This window comes from Cygnus atratus, chromosome 1, assembly GCF_013377495.2.
Source record: "Cygnus atratus isolate AKBS03 ecotype Queensland, Australia chromosome 1, CAtr_DNAZoo_HiC_assembly, whole genome shotgun sequence".
Classification (NCBI taxonomy): domain Eukaryota; kingdom Metazoa; phylum Chordata; class Aves; order Anseriformes; family Anatidae; genus Cygnus; species Cygnus atratus.
The window spans coordinates 197057737-197084556 of NC_066362.1; the positions used below are offsets into that span (position 1 = coordinate 197057737).

The 26820-nt window shown below is 47.8% G+C and overlaps 1 protein-coding gene across 1 annotated transcript in view; it reads left to right on the forward strand.

Moving 5' to 3' along the window:
• The window catches only part of MAML2 (mastermind like transcriptional coactivator 2), a 212277-nt gene extending 187717 nt beyond the window's left edge, over window positions 1-24560 (forward strand). Inside the window, exons 3-5 of the mRNA XM_035542447.2 lie at window positions 9782-9985; window positions 14358-14469; window positions 19887-24560. Of these exons, the coding sequence (XP_035398340.2) occupies window positions 9782-9985; window positions 14358-14469; window positions 19887-20866 (1296 nt within the window). The 3' untranslated portion in view covers window positions 20867-24560. The remainder of the gene's footprint in view (window positions 1-9781; window positions 9986-14357; window positions 14470-19886) is intronic.
• The last annotated feature ends 2260 nt before the right edge of the window (window positions 24561-26820 follow it).

Genomic DNA, 26820 nt, shown 5'->3' on the forward strand with positions numbered 1-26820 from the left:
TGGAGGATGATATGTAGGCACAGGCAATTGCGGTTGCACTTTCCCCTTGCTAATAAAAAGCAGGGGAAATTTATTCTCCTGTGAATAAAAGCACAGCTTGTGATACCCTGCCCACCTGTTCTCTTTTATACGTGAGTAGTTCTATTTTTAAATGGTGGACGCAAAACAAGTCTTGCACAAGAATAATGCGGAACGAGCAGAAGAAGCACACGAAGGTTTTTGTTGGCACCAGCCTTCCCATTCTCCTGAGTCACGCTTTATCTGATAGCTGGAATATGGCAGGCCCTGGATAGTCTGTTTTTCTTTCCCACGCTGCAAGGTTTAGGCAGTAAATAGCTTAAATAAATGCCAGAAGTAGAATTCTTTTTAGCTTCATCTGATTTCAGGAAGGCCTTCCTCAGATTATTCCTCCCAGACATGCTGTCCAAGGCAGGACTAGTCCCTGGTGGACCGAGCTATGCTGACCTCTGCAGCTGACTCCGTTTCAGCTTTCTGAAGGTTGGATATAAAAAATAGAAGAACCGGATCACTACATCCACACAGTGTTGGGCCTTTCTTTGAGCTGAGTGAGATGCCCGGTTCCTTTTGCAGGGCCTGTGCCATTACACAGTGGTTACAGTCCTTCTGCCACCTTTGACTGACCTTTTCTTCTTCTGAAACTGGATAAAAAAGGCACTGACCATGCAGCAGTTTGAAGGTAAACCTCCTGAGAACTGCCACAGGCAGCAATGCCACCAGAGGGGCAGCGAGCAGCAGATACATCCCATGGTGGGGAACCTGGCCCTGCAGATGGCCAGGCTGAAGTCAGAAGTGGGTGAGCTCCACCTGGCTCTGCTGCCCCTCAGACCTGAAGTGCTGAGAGCCCACAGGATACCCGGTGAAGCCACGCTGCTTCCTCCATCTTGAGTTCATGATGAAAAATGAGTGAAATCTTGGGAATGCTCTTTAGGAAACCTGATGCTTTCACATCTTAGTGAAACTTCTGTTGGCACAGACAGACCACGGATATGTAGATCTGTCAGGCTGCTGTGGCCACTGGCATCATTTTGTCACGCTCACCAAGACAGCGAGAGGGGATGGCAGGAGCCTAAGTTTTATGTCAATTCCCACGGATTCTCACCCCTCAAATTACTTTGTGTGTTACACCATTTTAAAGGAAGGAGAAGGCCCTTGGTCAGGATGAGGGGAGGCTGCCGTTTGGGCTGCGTGCTGGGGACACATTTACCACCAAGTAGATGGGCAGCCCTACCTCTCACCTTGAGCCCCGCGTTGTGCACTTGCAGAGCACCCGGTGCTGGAAAAAATTTGCTGCCCCCCCGTGCTCGGTGCCACTTGTCCCCCAGCCCCAGATGCCGATTTCTGTTAGCATCCGTTGTCATCAACGTGGAACAAAGAGATCCAGCCCCACCGCCCGCCCCAGGGCTGCCACCCGGGGCTTTAATCAGCGCATGGAGACACAGGTCAGAGGCATTCCTCCGTTCCTCCCGCGCTGCTTTTCAGTGTTTGGCATTGTTTTCCATCAGAGCTCCGAGCCCTTAGCTTAGAGAGCAGATCCCAGGAGGCTCCGGTTTAAAGATGCTCATGTTCTTGCTGTGTATTCTCAGCAGGAGGGCTTTGATCTTCGTACATGTCCCTGACAGTCATGTCACCCATGTTGTGCCCATTTGTATTCAAGTGTTTGGCTGCAGTGATGTGGTTTTTTTCTGTTGTTGTTGCTCTTTGTTTAATTATTTTTTTCTTTCTTCATTAAATGTTTCGTTCAGGTTGCCTGCTCCCCCTTGCCCTCCTGCAGAAAAACAGGCATTTTGTGGTGTTTGCTTTGCTTTGTTTCATTGTTTGAGGAAAATTTTCACATTATTTCACCACCCCCTTTTTTGTGGTTGTTATTTAGAAGTGACACGAATGTGTTTAAACTGGAATTAATGTGGAGGGTGAGTCTTATATGAGGAGAGAAACGGAAGGTGCAAAGAGAACCTAGATAAATGCCAGTGGGAAAAGTTAATGAAACTAGAGAATAGCGTGGAAATCAAGAGGATAAAACAGTTACAGCAATTCTCTATTGAACTTTGCATTAGTGTTTATGATCAAGAAGAAGAGGCACAGACTGTTTTACCCCATTTCCATTAGGTCTCTTAGGAAGTAATTGCTTTGCAAATACTGCATTAGACCTGACCCGATCCTATAGTGACGACACGAGGCAGGTTCGGGCTTGGAAGACGGCTGCATGCACGCAGCATCCTCCTGAGCTGAATGTCCCTCAGCTGAATGTCCCCCAGCGCAGCTTACCTTTGAGCACAGAGAGGCCTTTGAGAACACTCCACACTTAGCTAGTTCACGTGGCATTTAGCAGCCCGGGGCTCCACAAGCTCGGGGATCTTTGGACCACGCTCCTCTACATGGTGCCCATCTGCCCTTGGGTTAGTGGGACGGTCAGACTTACTGCAGGGAGAGGAACATGAGGATGGCACGCCAAAAGAGACACGAGGTTGCTCTCTTGCCTGATATATGTAAGTCTTCGGTGTCATTTTTAGCACTTCTCTGCAAACTGGACATTTACGTGTAAGCACGTGTACAGGAGTGTGCCACCTACTACTGATTTCACCCAATGCTTCCTCTTCCAAGCCCCTGATTTTGATTGCTTATGGCTTTTCTAGGAGGGCTGAAATTTTCCATGCTCTGTATCATCCTCAGGCTGGCTAATTTGGGGGAATGATAATGAACATATGGCAAAGAGACAAGAATGTTTAGACAAATAAGGTATGCACATCCACAGATAACATATACCCACAGTAAAGATACAGACAGATAATCACGAGTGTTTAATTCAGTCAGTTTAGGAAGTTTTCACTGCCTCAACTGGAAATTACCACTCCTTTGTGGAGGCAGAGAGCCTGCAAGCATGCATGTACCTCATCCTGAAGGCAAACCAGGTCCACTCACACCAGCTCCTGCTCTAGCTGGAGGAGTGGCAGCTTCTTAAACCTCTCTAATTTGGTTCCCTGCAATTGTGTGATGATAAAGTGAAGGGCTTGGCTTGCTGCAGCATGGGTGTTGCACATTACAACCACTGCAGATGATAATGCTAAAGTAGAGAGAATCAGTATGTGTCTGATCTTGTAAAAAATCTGATAGTCTTCATCATTTATCCTATTGGCACACATTTCAGTGGTGGGTTAGAGCACGTGAGGCATTGAAAACCAGCGCTCCCTACAGAGGAGAGTCTTTGCCCAGGTGCACTAGTGGAGGCTCTTTGCTGGTGTCTGCACGAACCAGGATCTTGTCCTGGTGTAAGCTGAGGTCACTCCAAGCCAAGAGTGCCACCCTGCTCCCGTGGCCGGGTGGGGACCCGGGAGGAAATCGTAGCCCCGTCAAAGTCATCTGGAGCTCTGCCATCGGCTTCGGTGGAGCCAACATTCCTGTGCTGATGCAGAGGTTTCACAATAACCTCCTCTGTTGAACTTTCAACACGTGCGTGCTATTTTCATTACAAATAAACAAAATCTTCACGAGACGGAGACCTTCAGATACACCTTACGCCCGGAGATCGCATTAAAAGCTCACCGCGGTGCGCGCGGCGAAATGCTAACCATCCATCCTTGGCGGCTCTGGGGAACTTTCTGACGTGAACAAACCCCGCTTCGGCTGAACGTGCAGCGATCAGACGTACAGGCGAGGGTTTATTGTTTTTGCAGGATGCACACGCGTTCGGAATTCGCCGTGCTCAGGAGCAGAGGCAGCCCCTTCAGCTTGGCTTTGGGAAAAGGCGGCTCCGTGCATCCAGCCGCGGGCCCTGGTACGAGGCAGACAGGAAACATGCCAGACTGCCTCGGCAGGAGGCTGCCTCCAACACGTGCAGAAGGGAACAAGGAACTGCTTAATGATTAATCACTGTCAACCTTTGTTCTCGTTAAAGGCTTGCTTGTCGGACAAGGCTGGTAATGAGGCTCTGTTCTGGGCCTGTTGCTATGTGGTTGTGCAAGGGCTGGAGCTGATCCCCGCTCCGTGCAAGACGCAGCTCACGCTTTGCCCAATTTTAACGAGTTTGGGTGGAAACGTTGTTATAAGAGTGCCTGCTAGTGGCTATAGGGCTGTGCAGCTCTCCTGCAAGTAGCCTCCTCCTTCCTGGGGATTACGGTGAGACAAATAAATCACCGATGGCTGGAAATTAGTTCACAAGGACCTCAGGAGTGAGCAGCTTGCTTATCGGTGCTCAGAAGGCAAAAAGCTATGAAAGGTTTCAATGAAGAACTACATAAGTAGCTATCTACCTGTAAAATTCCTTTGGTTTCTCATCAGAAGTGGGATTGGCTCCTTCGAGATAGCAGGTCACCGACTTTTACCTAGGAGATTGTGCACGGTATCTGTTTTTATTATTTTAGGTATAAATTTTTAAAATATTACAGGTTTGCATCCGCTGGAAAATGCAAAAATGTTGCAGGAGTCCAAAAAAAAAAAAAAAAAAGAGAGAGAGAGAAAATCTTTTGAAACATCCCTCACTTTTGCCCTCTTGCTGTCCCGTGGGACTCTGCAGGCGAGCACGGCTCCTCGGCTGGCCTGCATGTGACTGGAAGGGAGATCCGGGACTAACGGTGGTGGATGATAGGATGATGGGCGGGGGCTTAGGAGAGCAATGCCTGATTTCCTGCTCTACCATGCCATTCAGGAAATGGCACTGTGCTGTGTGGCAGCGTGCTGTACCCCAGGAAGACACCCGCACTACCTCGAAGAGCTGGAGCAGCTAGCTCCTGGATGCAGTGTAGGAGCAAAATCCTTCCTGGGCAAGCACAGCTGGTTTCACAGCAGGAATAGTGCTCTCAGACACATTTCGGGGCCAGTGGAGGGTTCGGCGCAACTTGTTGGCAGTTGTTTGGGGCAGCCCCACATGGTGATCCACCTCCCTTTCAGTGAGTCAGAAAACCCTGCCCTTTTAGAAAGCGTGGCCTGCCTGGCTGTCCCAGCAGCTGGCTGTGCTGAAGAACATCTCCCTCTGCACGTTGGGTGCCTGCTGCAGCAGAGGTGTCCCCCAACCTTGTCACTTCAGTGGGGCTGCAGAAACGAGGCATGTGCTCCCTAATGTCACGATCTTTTCCAGCGTGGCAGCATCTGGGGCGATAGGTCCACGGTTCCTCTTTGAGCTCCGTTGTTTGGAGGACTGACACAGCATTTGCTTCTTTTCCCTGGTTGGATTGAGGCACAAGTATTTCTGGCAGATAGCCTGGGCTTGTGAAATTTGCCAGCGCTAGTGTCCGTGATTCCTCGTGCATGTGCCTTGAAAACATGGTTGGCCCTGAAATATTTGTCCTGAGAGCTCAGATGGTCAGAGGAGAAAAACACAGGAGATGGCCTCACGTGGCTGAGCCAACTTCTTATAAACACTCCACAAAATTACTTAATGGAAATATTTTGCACTCCTCACCCAGCTGTATCTCTAGATATTAGATGTAGAAAAACAGGTCTTGGGATCTTGCAATTTTCGTTTTTCTTTTTTTTTTTTCAAATGCTATTTCCTCTGATTTTGGCTAACTGAGAGGCTCATATTTATATATGAATGTGATTTTTCTAGAAACCATAAAACCCTCTCTGGCAGGGTATTAGGTGAAATTCAACCTGTAACAATGCCTTCTGCATGATTAACTTGAAAGGCTTTTGGGTCATTCTGTACAGCATCCTTAAAAAGCAGTTCACTAGTGCTTGATTGTTCACACCCGCTCTGCCAGGCATCTCACTTAGGTGTGACTACAGGCATCTAAAATTAGGAGTGTAAGGGAATGTTCCTATCATCTAATTTGGGCTCCTAGCTTGGTTGTCTAAATTAGGCACCTAGAGCCTAATTACACAGCCCGGTCCCTCTCTGTAGTGAAGGGAGGGCTCCAGAAGACACTTTGGAGGGAATCTGATGGAAGTCAGAGCCCTAAACTCAGAGGAGATGCACTTTAGTGCTGTTACGTGCCCATGTGGAAAAAGGTTGAACGAGTCCGAGGTGCTCAGAGAGATACCGAACAAGCAATGAGGCAAGGCGGAATCAGGCTGGCTGCATTTCTGCCCGGTCTGTGTTATTTCCAGCCCCGATACGTAAATGAGATCCTCAGCTGTTGCAAATTGGCGTAACCTTGGGAGCTGCCTGGGGCTCTCGCAGCGTACCCTGGTGCGGGAAGCAGCCCTCTGCATTCCAGTCACGAGTGGGAGTTATTCCTAAAAATAAGAAAACACTTTTGCTTTTTTTTTTCAGTATAGCTGAAAGAGCTCTTACTCTGCAGGCAGCCTGCCACGGCCCCGCTGCTGTTTGGTTTCCCTGTCTGAGGCCAGGACCTGGTACCTGGGGTCGAGATGTCCGTGGAAAGCCCAGCGCTTTGCAGAAAGGGGTGTCTGTGTGTGCACGAGATGCAGCAGAAAAGAGGTGGCTCAGAGACTGTTTTTTCTGTGTAAGCGTGGTACTGCTCTGAGCTCAGCCCTGGGAGCTGCTGGAGAAGCTGAATTTTGGGCTGTGGAAAGGAGGATGCCAGCAGAAGCAGGGGAGGTGCACACCGGGGGCTCACAGAGGGTCTGGAACAAAAGGCAAAGGACGGGTCACTGGATGGACACAAATTCACCCAGCTCCTCCCCTGGGAAGTGCTGGGGAACCAGCTTTTGGTGAGACACACAGCAGTCACTGAGCGGGCTTTGGTGAATAACTCTGAGCCTGTCACTTTTTTTTCTTTTAATTCCTTGTTTCTTGGAAAGGAAAGGAAAGGAAAGGAAAGGAAAGGAAAGGAAAGGAAAGGAAAGGAAAGGAAAGGAAAGGAAAGGAAAGGAAAGGAAAGGAAAGGAAAGGAAAGGAAAGGAAAGGAAAGGAAAGGAAAGGAAAGGAAAGGAAAGGAAAGGAAAGGAAAAGGATAAATACTTGTATAAATACAAGTCAGCTGCATCAGGGAAAGTGAAAAGCAAACCCAGTCTTCAGTGTTTTGATTTACTGCTAATTTAGACATTTGAGCATAATGTTCTTTGTGATGCTTGCAAACAAACCCCCAGTTGTGCTACCAGCTCTGCAGTACTTTCACTGCCCCTGCCGCTCTTCCTGCTTCTCCTTGCTCCTGTATCTCACAGTAACACCAGGGAGGGCTCTGCCTTGGCACCCCGAGCACTGCTGTGGCTGTACTCCAGCACCAGGGATGTGGGGGCAACCTCGGAGGCGCGGAGCTGTAGCAAAGCGGGCTATGGTGTGGGATGGCATGGTTTGGTGAAAGCAGGGTAGCTGCAACCCCAATCTGCTTTTCCCTTGCATGGAGGGTAGCATGCTTTGTCCAGGCACAGGGACAGAGTGCCATGTCACTGGCGGCATGTCAGGGACACCTTCTGGTCCGTGGGGATGTGAGTGAGGGGGAGAGCAAGGTGCGGGAAGGGGGCCACTGGCACACAGCTAGCCCCCGGAGCCGTTCTGCCCTCTCCTGCCTCATCACTGCTACAGAAGAGCAGCGGGCAGGACGAGGATCACGCCACAGCCTCATCGGCTCACGCTGACATTTCACGAACCGCAGAGAAAGGACCGAATGCAAAAAACCAAACTGGCTCCAAGTTCTTGATTTATACTGTTTTCTCAAGGCCCTTTTGCCAAGCAGCCAGTGGTTTGCGCCAGTTGCTGTTAGAGAAAAGCTTTCTTTTATAGGTAGCGTGAATGGACGCTGCCCAGTTTATCTTAAAACAAAGTCCCTTCCCACAGCTCACATGAGCTGGCAGGGGATGAGGGAGAGAGAGAAGGTTGGGCTCTGTTGTTGATTTTTTTTTTAGGCTGGACTACGAAGGCGCGTTTGGTGGAGCCTGCATTATCTGTGCGAAAGCACAACAGATGAAATCTATTAATGGATGTAACATGTGGCTGGGTTCAAGCTAGAGTGTCATTTGAATATAGAAGTCAAAGCCAATTTATTGTAACATATTTTTCTTTTCAAAATATTTTAAGAAAGACAAAAAAGTTTGCGCAACAACTTGGCAAGCAGGTCTGTTGAGAGGAGGTATTTTCTATCTTGCAGCTAACATAAGGGCTGAAAAATGTGGCAGTGCCGAGCAGTCCTGGATTCCTTCTGGAACTGAAGGAAAGTGTGCGGGATATAATTGTGAAAGAGCCCAATAAATTTTCAAGGGTGGGTTTGTAACACTGCCTTGGGGGCTGCAGGTGGCTCCAGCAGAAAGTCATGGTTTTTATTTCGTTAAGAGACGTCAAATACTTTTATCTAGCTAGCTATGCACTCGTGCGGCCCCATCTAAAAGCCACAGAATTATTTTAAAATAGAAATAACCATAACAATCACTGTGTTTCTTCCATGCCAGATGGTATAAAGATAAGTTGGATTAGTTTGCAGTATGCATGTTACTGTGTGTGAGGGGGTGCGTTTGTGTGCTGAACGCACTGAGCAAAAGCTAAGGCACAGAAATGAGCTTCCCTGGGGTTTTCAAAGCGATCAGCATCAGTGCCCCGTGGTCTTCAGGGTGTGGGTAGGCTGCCCGGCCAGTCCTTATTTCCTTGGGTGCCTTGGGAGGCGATGGCCTTGGAGCAGAGCTTCCCCAAGGTGGGACGCTGGGACTGCTCCTGGTGGCTGAGCCGTGGCTTTCCAGGCAGCACCAAGCTGCAGTTGTCATCGGTTCCTGTGCTCTGGGGCAAATGCACTGCTGGCTGTTAGGTTGGACAGAATCCAGCAGTTGGGTTCCTACAGTGAATCGCACCAAAGCAGGCAGAAAACTGATGTTTCTCATGACTGCCGTGATCGCCCCAGTCTCTGCTGTTTTCTTTGCAGCTGGGCAGCTAAGGAATATGTGACTGTGGAGCGATAGCCAACGTAGGATGAATGTTTTTATGGGCTAACACATTTTTGAGTGCGGACCGAGAAAGCTCTTTCCCACATGTGGTGAAGGTCCAAGTACCAAACCCTGGTGGAGCAAGTAGACAGAAAACATATTGTGCCAAGAGAAATCACGGGCGAAAGAAAATGAACAGCATATTGTCATCCCAGGTCTGTTTGGATCCTGGATGTTCATGGTCTGGAGTTCCCAAATACTTTCCCCATTGCCTCCTGAGATGACTTTTTGCCATCCCTTCCTCATGAAGCTGCCCATGGGGAAGAGGAAGCAGATCTAGATCCATAGCAAAGACTAGGGAGACCCTAAAACCCTCTTCAAAGACCTGTCCAGTTACACATTTGTTTTACCAAGGAAGCTGACAAGCTCTAAGCCTATTTATTTAACCCTGTGCTAATGGGAGACAATTAGCAATCTCTCAGAGTTTGCTCTTGTGAGGGAGGTGAAGGGACAGATGGAAACAGCACCACTCACCCCACCGCGAAGTCACAACTTGTGACTTCTGTGTTTTCTAACAATAGATGTCATTTCTAGCAACGAGGCTCTTCCAGCAACAAGGCTCTAAACAACTCTTGCTGCTGCTCACCAGATGGTAGGAGCCAGCAGATGCAGAGTTTGTTCCCTTGTGGTCAAGCAGACTGCCATGCGGCCCAGTGGAAGTTTCTGGAAAGATCCCCAGGACGGCTCAGTTACTTCTGTTAGCGTTTCCCAAGCTCCTGGTACAACGTTGAGGTTCGCCACTGGAACCACCTGGCAAGTTTTCAAAGTCTTCCACGAGCGATAAAGTTACCCCTTCACTTTCTTATTTTGTCGAAGCCTTTGTGTCGGTCACTTGTCCTGAGCATCTGTGGGCTGTGTCCTGTACTTGAGCAAATTGTATAAAAAGGATTATTTCCTTTTCTTGATGCTTGTTATTATTTTCATCCTTCACGAGCCATTTCTTCTGTTTCAGGATCAACACTCTGTGGTAGGCCAGGGAGCTGGCCCCACTCCAAGCTCCAGTTCTTGCTCAAATCCAAACACTGGAAGTGGTTACATGAACTCATCCCAGCAATCAATGTTGAATCAGCAACTGATGGAAAAGAAACAGGCTCTGCAACGGCAAATGATGGAGCAAAAACAACTCCTTCTCCAGCAGCAGATGTTGGCAGAAGCTGTAAGTTTTCCAATCCCTTATTTTATAGAAAAAAAAATAAAAGATCTTCATGGAAACAATAGAAAAGAAAGCTAAGACAGGGAGAAGAAAACCCACAAGACTTTGAGGTCATTTTGGCAAACCCTAGACCTTCTAGAGTGTGCCTCATATTTTTCAGCACTTTGCTAAGCCCTTTTGAAACCTACTTGGGTTTATATGAAACAACTCAAGTATCTGAGCTACTGTCATTTTGTTATAAGAAGAGTCTAAGCATATGCTAAATTAAAGGTGTATGAATACTTTATGTGGTTTCCCAAGTAAGGTAAGCTAAGGTGCACTGCGACACTGCTTTGACCACAGAGGAAAGCTGACTTCCAGGCCCTGCAACCTAGGCAGCATGGTATGAAGTGCCTGTGTGTAAACAAAGATTGGGTACATTGATTTTAGTGTTCAAGACAAATTTGTGTGCTTGCCTGGGATTGTCCATGAGTCTTCCTTTCTCCATTTCTCTTTATGCATTTCCAGATATTTGTAACCAGTTCTTCTCTATCCCATGGTATCTGAGAGAGCAATTGGGAGTTCCTTGTCATTTTCTGAGGCATGGAGAATACGTGTGGTCTTGTTAGGAATGATAAATGCTAGAACCCACTAGCTTTGTTCCACTAAAAAAGCACTGCCGTTGATATCACCTGAACTGAGTCAGCTGAAGGTGCTTCATGACCCGTCACCCATGGGCAGTGCAATGCGACATCCCATCTGCCCTAGACAGTATCACATGCCCTGTGCACGCTCGTCTTCACCATTCCTCAGTAGTTCTGCTTGCCAAAGCATGGAGAAGAAAAGTCCTAGAAGATGAGCAGAGCTTGTCATGTCTTTGGGGTAAGCAGAAAGTAACACTGGTGGCCTGCTGCAACTAGGGAAGGGCTGCAGGGAGGATGCTGGAGAAGGATGGAGGTGACACTGCCACCTGCTTTGCTTTCCCCAGGCTGCAGTGACAGCAGACCCCCAGCTTATGTAGGACAGCCTACAGAGTAGACCTGTTGTGGTTTAGCCCGGCTGGCAGCCAAACACCACACAGCCGTTCGCTCACCCTCCCCGCTCCCTCTCCGGGATGGGGGAGAGAAACGGGAAAGTGAAGCCTGTGAGTTGAGATAACGACAGTTTATTAAGACAGGAAAATTAATAACAATAAAAATAATAATAATAATAATAATAATAATAGTAATAATGTGTACAAAATAAGTGATGCACAATGCAATTGCTCACCACCCGTTGACCGATGCCCAGCCTATCCCCGAGCAGCCGGCCCCCCCACCCCGGCTAGCCACCCCTATATATTGTTCAGCATGACGTCAGATGGTATGGAATACCCCTTTGGCCAGTTTGGGTCAGCTGTCCTGGGTCTGTCCCCTCCCAGCTCCTGCTGCACCCCCAGCCTGCTCGCTAGCAGGACAGAGCGAGAAGCTGAAAAGTCCTTGGCTTGGTGTAAGCATTGCTCTACAACAATTAAAACATCAGCATGTTATCAGCGCTCTTCTCATCCTAATCCAAAACATAACACCCTGCCAGCTACTAGGAGGAAAATTAACTCTGTCCTACCTGAAACCAGGACAAGACCCTATCATGCTGGCCTGGTATTTTGAATCCAAACTTTCTTTTCTCTATAAAAACATAAGTTCATAAATACTGGCATACTTAGTGAATGATGTTGAATAATTAAAGAACACAGAAATGGAAAAACATCCATGGTTTTGTGTGTTTTCAAAGCAGAAATTATTCAGATTTTATAGATAATATCTCGTTGTTCACAAATATATTTCCATTCCAAAAACACAATTTAAAAAGCTTGAGTTTGAAGTTAAGGACTTCATTTGCCCTATAAAGGAAATATTGCTTGGCTTTTTAAATTATGCAGAAAAGAACCGAAGTGTCAAGTCACCTCCGTGCTGCAGTTTTCTGTCAGAATTTTTATCAGAATGAAAATGTAATTGCTCATATAGCTATTTTAAAAAATAAGTAAAAGCTAAAAAAGAAATTAAAATAGCTCTACAGAATGAGATTTTTTGATAAGTTTTCATTTGCTTTTGTGTTATGGACATAGAAATACACACAAAGCCTAGCTGCAGTTTTTGCAGGTATCACAGGGATTTCCTGGAAGTTAACTTGCCTTTCTTCTTTGCAAGGGTTTGGGCTGGCTGCTATGTTGAAACAAGCCCTATAAATCTTAATCAGGCCACTCACTCCCAGAATGTGTTAGGGAAATGCCTAAATACCACAAGAAAGGCTCTTCACTCTGCTTTTTTAAGAGGCCCTGGCAAAAGAGAAAAAAAGATTTTTCACAAGAAAGTCCACTTGTGTGCTGTTTCAGGCACCTGAATAACTCTGATCGGCTTCAGACACCTGCCAGGCTCTTCCACACGGGTGAGCTGGTTTGCTGTTCAGGCAACTCCAGGCTCCTTGAGGCAAATACAGGTGCAGGTTGCACCTGCTGTTGGTTCACTGGATGCCCTCGGCCTCTGCCCTTTTGGAAATGTCATTTCCCTTCCTGCCCAGGCTGGGACACACCTGGGGGAGAGCATGGGGAGCCTTTGAGATGGCTTCCTCAACAACTTCTTGAGCCCTCCAAGCACAAATCACAGGCCCAGTGAGTTGCAGAGAAGTGGGTGAAGCCTGACCAGTAAGCATGACGCCAGGAAGCACATACACACCAGCAATGTGACAAATTCGTGACTGAGGCAGTCAGAGTCACGTTTTCCTGCCATGGTGCCTCATATCACAAAATCAGAATCCCAGAATCCCAGAATGGTTCAGGTTGGAAGGGACCTCTGGGTCCATCTGGTCCAACCCCTGCTCAAGCAGGGACACCCAGAGCAGGCCGCCTGGGGCCATGGCCGGGAGGTTTTGAGGGAGGGAGACCCCCACAGCCTCTGGGCAGCCTGTGCCAGGGCTCCGTCACCCACACAGCACAGAAGTGCTGCCTGGTGGCCAGAGAGAACCTCCTGTGTGCCAGTTTGTGCCCATTGCCTCTTGTCCTGGCACTGGGCACCACTGACAAGAGCCCATCCTCTGTGCACCTTCCCTTCAGGTGTTTACAGACACTGATGAGATCCCCCTGAGTCTCCTCTTCTCCAGGCTGAACAGCCCCAGATTTCTCTCAGCCTCTCCTCACAGCAGAGGTGCTCCAGGCCCTTCATCATCTTGGTGGCCCTAAATCCCTGTCTCCGTTGTACTGCGGAGCCCAGAGCTGCACACAGTAGGCCGGCTGCAGCCTCACCAAGAAGTCCTTGGGCAGTAACACTGCAGACACCAAGTCACAGCATCAGGGTCCAGGAACAGGGATGGCTTCACCTCATGCTGCTGACTCCAGTGCCCACACTTAGAATCACAGAATGGGTTGAGTTGGAAGGGATCATGACTTGTGTTTCAATCTTTCCTTCACCAGACACGTGCTGCTGCAGGCCCAAAATTAAAAATATCCCCTACTACTCGGCTTTTTCAGCTTTCTTTTCTCACTGCCCTTTCCCCAGTGCTTGTACTCCCGGTGTAAGAGGTAAGACAGTGCCGTGTACGTGTATGGGGAAGCACAGGGCAGTGATGAGTGGTATGAACAACCACCAGCCCAGCACAGCCCTTGCTAAACCTTGGCCATGCCTCCTGCCGGCATCCCTGGTGAGGAAAGATATGAGGGATGACAAAGCAACAGCTTTTGTTGATTTTTGTGGCAGCTCCTCCAATGTAGGAGGAAGAAAAAGAGGGAGGGATGGGACAAAGCATGTTTAATGGCAAGCTGAAATCCTTGAAATTCTTTTTGCCAGCTGTGCACATTGGCTGGTCAGCCTGGGTGAAATGGGCTGGTGAATATTGACGCAGCCAAGGGGCAGGTGTGGACCTTGCAGGTCTGGTCCTTCCTTGCTCCCCAGCTGCATCCCGGCTGCATGTTTGGGTTAGACCTGGGTGTTTGCTCTGCCTTTGTGCTCTCTGTCTTTCTCTACAAGCAAACCCAGCTGCACAGGCAGGGAGGGAGCCATGGGGAACCATCAGCCCCTCTGTCTGATAAGTGAGGGGAGCAGGATGGTGCGGACGTGAGAGGACACTTTGTACTGCTGTGCAGATATGGCCGATGTTCTCAGAGGCTGAGCAGTTCTCGGTGATTTTAAGGAAAGCTAGAACAGGCTCAAACACAAGGAAACCAGCAGAAAGATTTCCATACAGGCTTCAGTGTGTGATGGCATGGGTTTGCAGATGCCACTGAAATCCTCTTCTGTGAAACAGAGAGGGTAAAAGGAAGGAACACTTCAGCTTGTACACACAGAGAAAAGAAAGAGGCAGGTAAAACACAGAGTCAGGAAAACATAAAGAAAAGCAAATTAATGTTTCTACTTTCATCCTCTAGGAGAAAATCACTCCACAAGATCAGCTGAACAGACACTTGACACGACCGCCACCGGATTATAAAGACCAAAGAAGGAACGTGGTCAATATGCAACAAGCAAACCAATATCCTGGTAAGTGCCCATGTGCTAAATGAAACTGTTTCATTCCTTCCAGTTGTAGGACCATCCAGAAGAGCTGGGTACGTGCTGATAACAGGGGTTTGATTTTCTAGATATCCACTTAGATCAGTGCAGTGAGCGATGGCTGCTGCTCCCATGCTGTTTGCCTTACTGCCCCCACCACTGAGACAGATGGGCTGGAGAAGCAGCTGGTGGGTCATTGGGGCTGACTCTGCACCTCTCAGGCACAGGGAAGGAGAGGGTGGTGCTCGTCCCTTTAGCACTGCCTGGGGCAGATGTGCACTGAGATACTTGATACAGAGGTGTCTTCGTGAATGTGCAGCCTCGCTCCATCCAGATTTTTCATGTACATGGTATGTCTTGCTTCAGAGAGTGAGATGAGAAACATCTCTGATGGTAGATCATGTACAGCATGAGAACCCTTACACTGATGTTTAAGTATTTCCTGTGACACCATCATAGGCAACTAGTGACCATCTGAACTTTTGATCCATGTTTTAATATGCCATGGTGTGGCCTCAATGCTGCTCTACAAGCAGCATTTCAACAGGTCAGTCAACCAGTAGGGTGAAAGCCTCTGCTTTCAGCCACAACTGCCCAGGGCAGAAAACTCCCAGCAGCTCAGGACAGGGCTTTAGGTTCACCTCCTCAGCTCCTCAGAGAGCCTACTTTGGGAGCACAGGACTGCCTGCTTGGCTTTTCGTGCTGCTCACCTTGCTGGTTAGCTGCAGGCTGCTTGGAGTCCAAAGGCAGATTAAGGAGAAGATGCTGGGAAAAGAGAGCAGGTCTGGGGAATGCAGCAGATGGGATCAAAGGATGTTCTTTATCCTGCAAAGTGTCTGTGCATTTAAGTATAAAGGGATCCTTTGGCTTCTAGTGATCTTTGTATACAACACACTGAGGGGAAAAAAGAGGTTTTGGTTTGTTCGTTTTTCCGTAACTGTTGGCTCTGCAAATTCCACAGGGATCTGAGCCATTCCTTCCTACCTGTCCTTTGTAGCAGAACTTTTTCACCTTGTTTTGTTTTCAATGGGTTCCCAAGTGCATCTGGCTCCCATGCCACCCCTGCCCAAGCTGCTGGCCACTGCACCAACAGGCCGTGTATGCGTGGAAGGGCTGGGTTGCTCAGGCCACATTCAGTGGCTTTGCTGTTTGCACATCCCAGCAGTGACAAGCTTGTTGCAGTCTGGAAAGTGGTGCTTTCTGACAGGTCTGGGTGTTTCCTATCTCAGTAAACTTGCACAAGCATCACTGATGCCAGGTTAACAAGCCACGGTGAGGACAATGCCACAGGGGACAGTGAGCCGCATTTGCTGGCTTCATACCTCCTGTGCTATTAAACCAAATGCCTTGACAACACTGGCAGTTTGCTGGGGAATCCTGTGATTTGACATGTTGTTTCAAAGCTCATTCCTGGAATCAGATGATTAACTGAGATTCTTGGCTTTTACTTAAAAAACAATACAGAGAGAAAATGGAAATGACTGCAGCCACATCTGTTAAAGGCTCCAAAATAAGTAGATCTCCGTTGTTATGTTGCTCTCCTTCTAAATCTGATGGACTCTTTGCCAGCCTCATGGTATTTGGAGTCACATCTCCTGGGTTTGTGACATGTGGGATTGGCAGCACTTGCCCATTCAAATCTCAAGTCCCCACTGAGTAAGCCCAGGCAGGAGAGCAGCTTTTTGGGCGAGCCTGGGAGAAAGGGCTGTGCTGGGAGCTTGCAGCAGAGCTACCAGACGGGGTGATTAGGAAACTCTTGCATAAGGGAGGAACAGCAGGGAATCTGTTCCCTTTTTCTGGGAATAGCTTTGCTCAGGTCAGGGAAGAAGAAAAAACAAAGTTAACTAAAATACCGGAGGGGCCTGGAGACACATGGTTAAGCACTTTAGTCCTCTGTGCTTTTCCCTGTAGTGCCGTGTGACAGCAATAAACCCCCGCGATGCTAGCAGGTGGATCGGGCAGTAAAGGAGTTTCGCAGAATCGCCACAGCCCAGGATGTCCAGCTGCTGTATGCAGCACTGCTGGGGAAGAAATGTCTTCCCATCTGGAAGAAATCTGGACGGAAAATATTTGTGTTAAAAATAAAAAGGATAAAAATAGGAATACAAAGAAAGAGGAAACTTCGTCTTTTGCACAACATGTACAACCCCTGTCCCAGCCACTCGTGCCCTTTAAAGTGCGTGGCATTTGCACCAGGAGTGCGATGCCAGCTCCTGGGGCTGCCCCACGGCTGGCAGGGTCACCCCTAGGGGGCTTCGTCCCAGCAGCAAGTGAAGTGACCCTCAAACGTGTTGCAGCTGTTTCAGTTCTGCTGCAGGGAGAGGACTGGCTCTCCCCAGACACTGTTCCAGGTCTTTGGGAACACCGCTGATTTCTGTGCCACTCCTCCACCTCACTACCAGCCTAAGGGGGCAAAGGATGAGGGCACCGATCCCTATCACCCCTACAAAGTAGTGTGACAGTATTTCAAAGAAACAGAGAGCAATGTACAACCACCTAACAAAGCCAAAGATGGGGCTAATTGTGAGACTAGCTGCTTAGCACTGATTTTCTCCATTTCCAGAGCTCAGTTCAGTCAGGTGGCTCCCCAGCAGCAGCCTAGGACCCAAGTGAGAAGCCAATAGTGGGCTCCTCAGGGCAAATCCTGTCCCAGGGGCTGACCAGCTCTGGGGCTGAGTTTGGATTTTAGATCAGCAGGGACAATCTCAGTAGATTATTTATAAATAAGTACCTCCTGCTTGGAGACAGTTTGTGAGCCTGCCTTCCAGAATAAGGTGAGCTTCTCGGTTTAGGTACCTGTGTTTATATTGACTTGGAATAAGCAGCTCTGGTTGTGAAGTCACACTCAGTGTTAATACTGAATTGGGGGCAAATTATTTTCAAGTACTTAAAGAAACAAGGAACCTTTTGCTTCTATTACTAAACAGAAATAGCATACATATAAAAATAATGCAAAAACGGCAGAAATATATGATAATTTTTTCTTCAGTTCCAGTCTGAGGGAACTGAACATCATTATGGTGAAATTTCAACAGGAACAGTATATTAAACAGCTGTTACTAAACATAGACTTTTTAAATATGCATGTACATGATTTGTGTTCAAGAGTTTTGAAAGAGCTGGCTGAGAGGTTCTCCAAATTCTTAATGTCACTTTCTATTTAGTCTTGAAACTCCAAGGAAGAAAGCTAAAGCCACAACAAAAATTAAAAGAGTAAGTAGGTAATTGATACTGTAATGACCTAATGCAGAGCCCAGCAAAAATACTGGGGAGCTAATATAGCCTACATAATAAAGAATTTAGGAAGGGAATATAATTGATGTCAGGCCATATGGGTTTATGTAAAAGACATCTTTTCAAACTAGCATGGTGTTTTTTTCAATGAAAGCAAAACTTTGGTTGACAAAGCTAATAGTTGTTCAGGTAGGGTACTTTAAGCATCTGACTTGGTACTGCATATTTTGATTTAAAAAAAAAAAAAAAACCAGAATGATATAAAATTAACATGGCACACAAGGAAATGGCTGATAGGTGTCCAAATATCACTGCAAACAGGCTGTGTGATTACAGCTGAAAGGACAGGGTCTGAGGTCGTGCTGAACAAGAAAAAAAAGAGCTTACTTTATGTCCGTGTTGGAGTTGTGCAAGAGCCATTAAATACTGTGGGTAGCTGTGATGTACAGCCTTGAAATCAAATGTTGAAAACTGGCAAGTTTTGAAAAGAGCTAAGAATGAGTGAAGGACTGAGAAACATGCCACACACTGAGACTGATGTATTTGGAGAATGCTGCAGACAGCCACAATCTTTAAGCACCTGCACAGTAAGAAGGGTTTGGTGATGGACCGAGTGATAAAAATAACCAGACAGACTAATATGTAATTAGGTTTGATGATGAAGTTGAAGTTAGTCAAATTCAGCCTGGGTTTGTGGTATAAGTAGGATCAAACTAAGACAGTGTCCAACAAAATTGCAACTATCTGCTGTATAGAAAATAGCAAAGCTCCAGCTCTGTATGTAGTTAAACCTCCTCCGTCCCTCCTTTGGAAGATGCTCATGGAATTACTGAAATGTGAAGACAACTTGGTGGCAAGCCCCATTTGTCAGCTTTTCCCACACTTTGGGAACCAGCTCAGCATTTAGCTCATACAGCACCACGTAGCAAAGAATTCCTCAGCTGACCCACATGTTGTGTGAAGAAATACCTCCTTCTGTTTGCCTTGAACTTGACTTCTAGCAGCACTTCTTGTAGGACTTGGTGGTCAAGAAGGCCAAAGGCATCCTGGTTTGTATCAGGAATAGTGTAGCCAGCAGGGCCAGGGAGGTGATCGTTCCCCTGTACTCTGCTCTGGTGAGGCCGCACCTTGACTGCTGTGTTCAGCTTTGGGCCCCTCAGTACAGGAAGGACATCAAGGCCCTGGAGCATGTCCAGAGCAGGGCTGCGAAGCTGGTGAAGGGCCTGGAGCACAAGTCCTGTGCGGAGCGGCTGAGGGAACTGGGGGTGTTTGGTCTGGAGAAGAGGAGGCTCAGGGGAGACCTCATTGCTCTCTGCAACTGCCTGAAAGGAAGCTGTGGGGAGCGGGCGGTCGGCCTCTTCTCGCACGTAACTAGTGACAGGACTAGAGGGAATGGTCTCAAGTTGTGCCAGGGGAGGTTTAGGCTGGAAATGAGGAGACATTTCTTCTCAGAAAGAGCAGTCAGGCATTGGGAGGGGTTGCCCAGGGAGGAGGTGGCATCACCATCCCTGGGGGTGTTTAAGGAGAGGTTGGACGTAGTGCTGAGGGACATGGTTTAGTGGGTGACATTGGTGGTAGGGTGATGATTGGACCATATGATCTTGGAGGTCTTTTCCAGCCTTAATGATCCTATGATTATAAAGGAATTTAAGCTGCAAAGCAGGTGTTCATGTGCAGAGGGAGATTCTCCATAGTGTCATCTACATGTTGATCTAGATCTACATCTACATCTAGAAAATGTTTGGTTTTCTTCAACTAGACAGTGAGGCCTGGAATTAATTCAGACCCTTGAAGTGCATAAGCAATCAGCCAAGATTGCACAAATGACTTACTGTAGCCTTAGAATAGATACTACGTAGCTGCAAATCTGCCACAGAAGTGAGCTTGTGTTGTGGTTTGGTGGCTGAAGAGAAAGAAAACCTATCTTCTTGTGTTTTGCTGGTAGAGGAAGATCCTCCACTGGGCCAGCACTGGCCACAAAGCATAGATAAGTGGTACTGCCGACTCAGTTTCCAGCTTGCTGATGCACAAAATATGATGTTTATGTGCAGAAAATCAGAGCAAAGCATATTGTTCAAGAAATTCTGAATTTTTAACCTGTTGGTATTTGAATGACACCATGCATCAATGCACCCATGTTTGTTTTAACACTTCTGTTTTCTCCTTTCCAGGTGGTTCACCAGCTGTGAGCATGAGCTCCAGCATGTCCTTATCAAACCCAATTTCAACACATAGCATCATGCCCCAGAACTCCAGCCTCATGTCCACCCCTGCTGGGACCCGGATGCCTTCTGTCCCTGCCGCTCGGAGTATGGGGTGCTACGGGAACCTACCCTGCAACCAACCGAGTGCATACAACGTGACTTCAGGAATGAACCAAATGCAACCACACAGAAACCAAAACCAAGTCCTGCCCAGTCAGAACAACCCCCTGATGTCTCGACAGCAAACCATGACGCAGGGGAACAACGTAGCTACTTTTGGGACTGGGTCGGTGGTCAACTCACAGCAAGTGAGACCCAATTTGAACCACGGAGCCACAGGTATCCCCATGCAGAGACCAGCCAACGTGATGATCACAGCTACAGCCACTGCTCAGAACTGGGCCCCGCAAGAAGCTGCTGTGAAGCAGCAGGACACACTGAAGCCCGCAGGGGTCCGTTTCCCCACGGGCACTCCGTATCCCAACCAGTCTTTGCAGCGCAACATGGGCAACCCCCATTTTCCTCAGCGTGCGTTGGCACCTCCTAATCAGTTAACAGCGGGAGTCCAAATGAGGCCTCCCCTAAACCAAATGCACCAGACTCTAAATGGACAATCAGCTGGTTCACTACGAGGTCTAAGCATAAGACCTAACCAGCTCAGAGGACAGACTGTGCCTACCCTGAATCAGCCAGGAACGAGTATGACACCTCCGTCATCTCTGCCGTCTACCAGTTTCACATCTACCAACCAAAACTCTCGGGCTTACCAAGGAGGCGACCACGGTAATGACCTAGCGTTTGACTTTCTGAACCAGCAGGGTGACAGTATAGGGCCTGCGCTCAACAGTGACTCAGACTTTATAGATTCTTTACTGAAAACGGAACCTGGTAACGATGACTGGATGAAAGACATCAACCTTGATGAAATTTTGGGGAACCACTCGTAAGTGACAGTACCGAGGGTGAAACGGATGAAGAAGCAGTAAGGACATTAACTTTTTCTTTAGATGCCAACAATCTGCTCTTTTAATTTACACTCCAATAACTGGGCTGTCCTTTAAAATACCACGTAGGGCGATTGCCCTGGTTGAAGAGTTGCTCAAGGAACAACACTGATGTCTCCCCTGATCAAATGATAATGTAAGTGATATTCATGCCTGCCACAAAGGAGTGAGAACACGTGAAGGGTCTGTTCCCCACGCTGGTGCCCACTGTGTTGCAAACACAACAGTTTGTCTCATGGGTGCTGTGTGGCAAAATGCGTTTAGCTTCCCACGAGCGCAAGCCCCAGACGGTGGTATGGGCTGTGAGACATCATTTTTGCATTTCAGTGCAAGTAACAGCCCAAGTGGTCCAGAGCTCTTCAGTCACCGTCTTCACAGTCCTTAACTGCCTTGGGACTACTCAGCCCTGACAGGATCAGGCCCCGTGTAAATCTCATTGCGTTGCAAAAAACTGTTTACTTCTACATAGTACAAACTCATATTTGTGTTTCCAATGATTTCGTTTTAAACCCTCTTTGTTTCGTACCACACGAAAGGGTAAGTGGTCCCGTCCAAGGAGAGAAGGAAACCGATCGTGTGACAGACATCAGTGCGTAACTCGGTGTGCTCTAGTTTTTGTTGTCTGCCTTTCTCCAGCACTTGCAGCCGGTACCAGAGGAGGCTGCCCTCCTGTCAGCAGCACAACCATGCAGGGAATTGAGGGAAACATGAGATGAACGATGCCAAAGCTCAGGAGCCTCGCTTTGCCACCTTGCCCTACCCCAGGAATACTAGTGACTTAATGGACAAATTAAAAGAGAAAGGTGCTCGTGATTTGACCCTCAGAGGCTACTTTCCCAGTCCAGCTTAGAGGAGGGCAAATACACGCTGCTAAGCCACAGCAGCTATCCTCATTTTCATCTTAACCCATGGTGTGTGTAGGTAGCTCAGCCCAGTCCTCTTCTATAGAACAGGCTCATCCCTGCAGAAATGCCAGTCCTGCTGTCTGGGGAGAGGCTCACGTTTTGATTGCACAGCATTTTGGCTCCATCCCACTTTCCATAGCCCTCCTTTTCCGTATGGGGGGAGTTGAAAGAGGTCCACCAGTGGCCCAGGTCACCACAGTCTCCTTGAGCACAGCATGCACGTGCCACGCCTCACACACATGACTCAGCCACGTCTATGGTTGTAAATGAAACAGTTTGGGGGAATATTTCTGGGCACTGGCCTACGTCATCTGTTCTGGGTTTTGGGATGGCCCAGATGATGTTGCCTTGACCAATTTCTATGCATCACTAGGGAGTTAACCTGGGCCATGGAGAGTTTGCAGCCACTTTGCCTTGGAAGCTAACAGAGTAGTAAGGATATGGGTTGTTCCACACCACTTGACCTCGTTGCTAGACAATAGTCTTGACCGTGTTAGATTTTCTTCTATAGGCTTGTTAGCAAGGACATCAGAAGGAGGTCCTATGTCACTATAATACAGCTCCACCATGAGTCTGACAGGAGAATTCATAGATGGGAACAGATCTTGCAATTCAAATGAAAATGCAGTTCTTTAAAATGATGTGGTGAGACGTGCTTCACAGCCTCCTCTGGATTAGCTAAAACTAGATGTGGCAAAGGAATACAATGCCTACGTTCACATGCCGCAGCGCCAAGAGGCACCGCTCTACCCCATGCAAGTGCTTTATTCATCCTTGTTAGTGGCAGTGGGATGAGTAGACTATCTGACAGTAGCCTCTGCACTTAACTGACCTAGTTCTCAAGAGAGGTTTTAATAAGGCTTTTCTAGTCGTTTCGCTTTGTCATTTCATGTGGGCACAATTTTTTTGTGATGCTTCAAGAAGCACGGTCACACGGACAAGCGCCAGCACCTCCGGGAAAGGTGTAACATGGGCATTTAGTTAGACTTACCAGTTGAGGTGGGCTGGTCCATGATGCTGCTCATTCCCAGACACATTGTTCATAAGAGGGATGAGAAACCATGCTGAAGGGTCCCTTCTGCCCCAGCTAGTGATGGTTGCACAACCCTGCATTGCACAATAGCTCAGCTGCCCAGAAAGCTGCCTTTTCTCCCCAGTTTTGGCTGGAGTGTATGCAGTCCCTTTGATATGCCAGTACAAATTTTTCCAAGTCTTTAAGCAGCTTTTCAGCTCAGGCCACTGACGACCCACCTCAGTTTGGGATGATACAGATGCAGTCTAACAAATGAGTCGTCTATAAATTGTGCAAAACTAGGCTGAAATAGTAGCTACGGGAGTTTAACGTGGAAGGAAGATCAGCTCATCTGTCTTGTGCACAGGCACACCACCCATGAGCAGTGACTGCCGAATTTCTTGTACGAACAGACAACTGCGATGCTACTAAGGCTGAGGCTGAGTTAGTCTCATCATGAGCAATGAGCACGGTAGGCTGGTAACCTCAGCTACTCTCACATGCCATTAAGAAAACCACCACTGGTTTCTGTACTAAGACCAGATTGTTTTCCAGATCCTCAAATGATGTAAAATAAATTGTTTGGCCGAGGTCCCAAGCCTTCAAGCTGTCGTCCAGTGCTGGACTCAATGCTGAGCTTCGTCCTGTTGGCCTTATCCTACAGTGGAGAAGGCACTGGGCTGTCAGGGCCATGCCCAGAAACAGGATGTCATTCTGTCTTAGTAAATTCAACAAGGTAGAGGCCATTTGCAGTCCTGTAAAGATGCCTGATGCATTTCAAATGTGAGCTTTTGAAAGACACTTGCAACCAAAACTTGAATCTGGTATCATTTCTTCAGAACACCTGTGTCTGAACAGAGTTGGCGTCCTTGTTTCTCTTTCTTTGCAATGGCTAAGTGCACTACCCTTATAGTCTATTTTTCATCATCAACCGGGCACTCTTCGCAGTATTGGGTTGTAAATATAAAGAATTATTTGTTTTGTAAACTTTTGTAAAAAAAAAAAAAAAACAAAACAAAAAGTAATAATATTTTGGTAGGAATAATAAAATCATATTATTTGGGTTATATTTATACATATGTGAAATAAATATACTATCAAAAGTTGTATTTTATACAAAAAGTCAATGGTTACCTTTTGTATTCTATATACAAAGTTTTGTATGATACGATTGTTTATTTTTATCTGCAGACTTCAACTTTGGATTTTGGGGGAGGGCAGAACGGGATCATGGTTAAATAGCTGGGCCTGACCCCAAGCTCACTGAAACCAATGGAGTCTTTCCATTGCCTTCACAGGGCTTTGAATCAAGCCTTTAAATCAACTTCAGATATATTTGAAATCTGAAGCTCTCTGGAAACCTCAACATGAAAACATTCCAGGTTTCAAATTTTTTTCCCTGAAAAAGGCTTTTATTATTATTATTGTTGATGTTGTTGTTGTAACTCTCGGGAGGCAGGTGGGACCTATGTAACTGTCATGTCCTTGTTGCATGTATGTCTGCTTTATATTTTCCCCATATTATAAACCAGTGTTCGCTATACAGACTGAAAAGAGAAGTTGCTGTACAGAAATGTTTGTGTTTATGCATTTTTACATGTGGCTGTATATACCTCCTAGTACTATGCAGTGACACTTATTTGACTCCATTTATTTTTCACCTAAACATAAATAGTATGTTTTTCAGTAGCTATCAAAACTCTGCCAAGTAAATCAATCAAAATTATCCCAAGTGTCTCCTTTCTTAATGTGAATTTTAAAATTAATGTCTGTTTAGTCAACTGCTCGTTCGCCTGGGTAAATTAAAATTACAGTGCTATTTTAGGAGGGGGTGAGGAAAATGTGCATCTGGCAGCTTCTGGGAGTTCTCTCTGCCTCTTAGCAAGAGGGCTGGGATTTTTTTCTACTGACTGGAGCCCTGGTTTCCTTACCAGCACGGGTTAACAAACAACACGTGGGTGTTTTTGCTCCTGGAGTATCAGTTGGTGTAGTCTTGCAGTCAGCAGTTTGCATATATGCTCCTAAAGCCCTGCAGTAGCAACGAGCTTGCAAGTATCTATAGACCCACACCGTTCACGTATGACGTGATCTGACATTTTAATTGCCCTCTTCAAGCCATTTACCGAGGATGTGAAACCTAGCTTGTGCATCGCCTGAGACACACCTGCAAAACAGCCCCAAGGGAGGGATTTCTCATCCCTGGAGAGGCCTTCCTCACTAGCTGGGCTCCATTTCCAGCGGATGGAGGTGAGGCAGGAGGCTGCTGGGGAGGGATGCTGGCATTTCCCCTGCACCCCACAGTGCAGGCTGCCCACGCTGCCCTGTCCCGCATCTCCTGCGGATCTCTCCTTGCTTCAACACCTCCAGTGCAGGTGGCAGACAGCGAGCAGGGAGCCTGGGCTCCCCTCGCACCCGAGAGTGGGAAATAGGGCACGGTCCTGCCCATCTGAGAGCAGCCTGAAATAGGTCGGGAGACATGCCCTAAAGGTGCCTCTTTGTCTACCCCAGCTGTAAAGGCAGCCAGACAACTACGTCAGACACCTGCCCTGGAGGCACATCTGCTTGGATGAAACCTCCCTAGAGAAAGTAGCAGCGGCAGGACAGACGGAGGGAAGCAGCCTCCTCTTTACATGGCTTGGTGCAGGCTGGTTCCTGCCAGCACTCCGGTGATGCTCACCGGGCAGAGGGCACTGGCACCTCGTCCCTTGTGCCCAGCCATGAACGAGGACAGGGATGGTGGGATAGGGGAGCCTCAGACAGGGCTGCTGCTTGGCTGAAAAAGCTATTTCTACGTTACTAAGCTAAAAAACAGCCAAGGGCTGCTGCTCCAGGCCCTGGAGCATGGTTGTCTGTACCACCAACCTCTGAAGGTCCCCAGCAGTGCCAAGGTGCAATGACCCATGCAGGTCTCACATCCACCGCCAGGAACCATTCCCCCTGTGGATGCAGTCTCCCTCCTCTGAGAGATAAGAGGGTGTGATAGCACGGCCACAGGACGCCCTGTGCCACGTGGCCTCAGTGCTAGCAAATGTCCCCAGACATATTTTGTGAGCCTGGGCAGATGTGGCCACGCAGAGGGGCTGGGGGGCAGGGATGGCAGTGAATATTTCCCCTGCCTGGACATTTACATGACAGCGGGAACCACACCAGGTCTGGGTGTTGATGTTCACATCGCTGTCACGTAGTTACAAGGCTGGATTCGCTTCTTCCTCACCCCCAGGTCCAGCAGTGGCAGAGCCAGGCGGGGGCTCCGGGAGCTGCGTGGCTCACGGCCGAGCGGCTCCGCTGGCGTGCGACTGCAGCCCTCGCTCCCCAGATGCGGCGTGCATTCCTCTGCATGGCTTGAGACAACAAAGATGCACTATCTGCGTGTTTTGGAGGGCTGCCTGCGATGTTTTTCCTCTGGCTGACTGGTCTGCCTTGTTCTGCGGACACAGTAACTCTTTTATTCTACGTGTCTGCGAGCATCAGGCAAATCCGGTGGTACTGCTCAGCTTTTGGGTGAAATGCTGAGTGTAGGAGCATCCACGAAGCTTGTGCTAAAGTTAGCAAAATCTATCCCTCAGTATCAATTTGACTTGAAGGAAAAGGTTCCTGGTGATAGCGGTCAATGAACAGCACATAAGGGCAGTTATGTTGGCGTGACATGGTGAAAATAAAACCAGGGAATCCATTCAAATTGCCTTTTGTGCTGACCTGGTCTCTAAATACAACAGGGAAGTTCAACTCCAAATGTGAAACTACTCCAACAGCTAATCTTCTGCTAAATTAGTGCCCGAAGCACCCTAAGCTCAGGCTATGAGTTGACTGAGAAATCCTTATCAGGAATTATTACGTTATTGTTTGAGAATCTGGTTTGGGAAGCTCCTTCTCGCAGGAGTAGCCCACAGGGTTCGTTCCACGCACTGATCTCATGACAAATGACTGGGCACACAAGGGAGTCAGGTCAATATATGAATGTCATTCATGTATGAATGTAA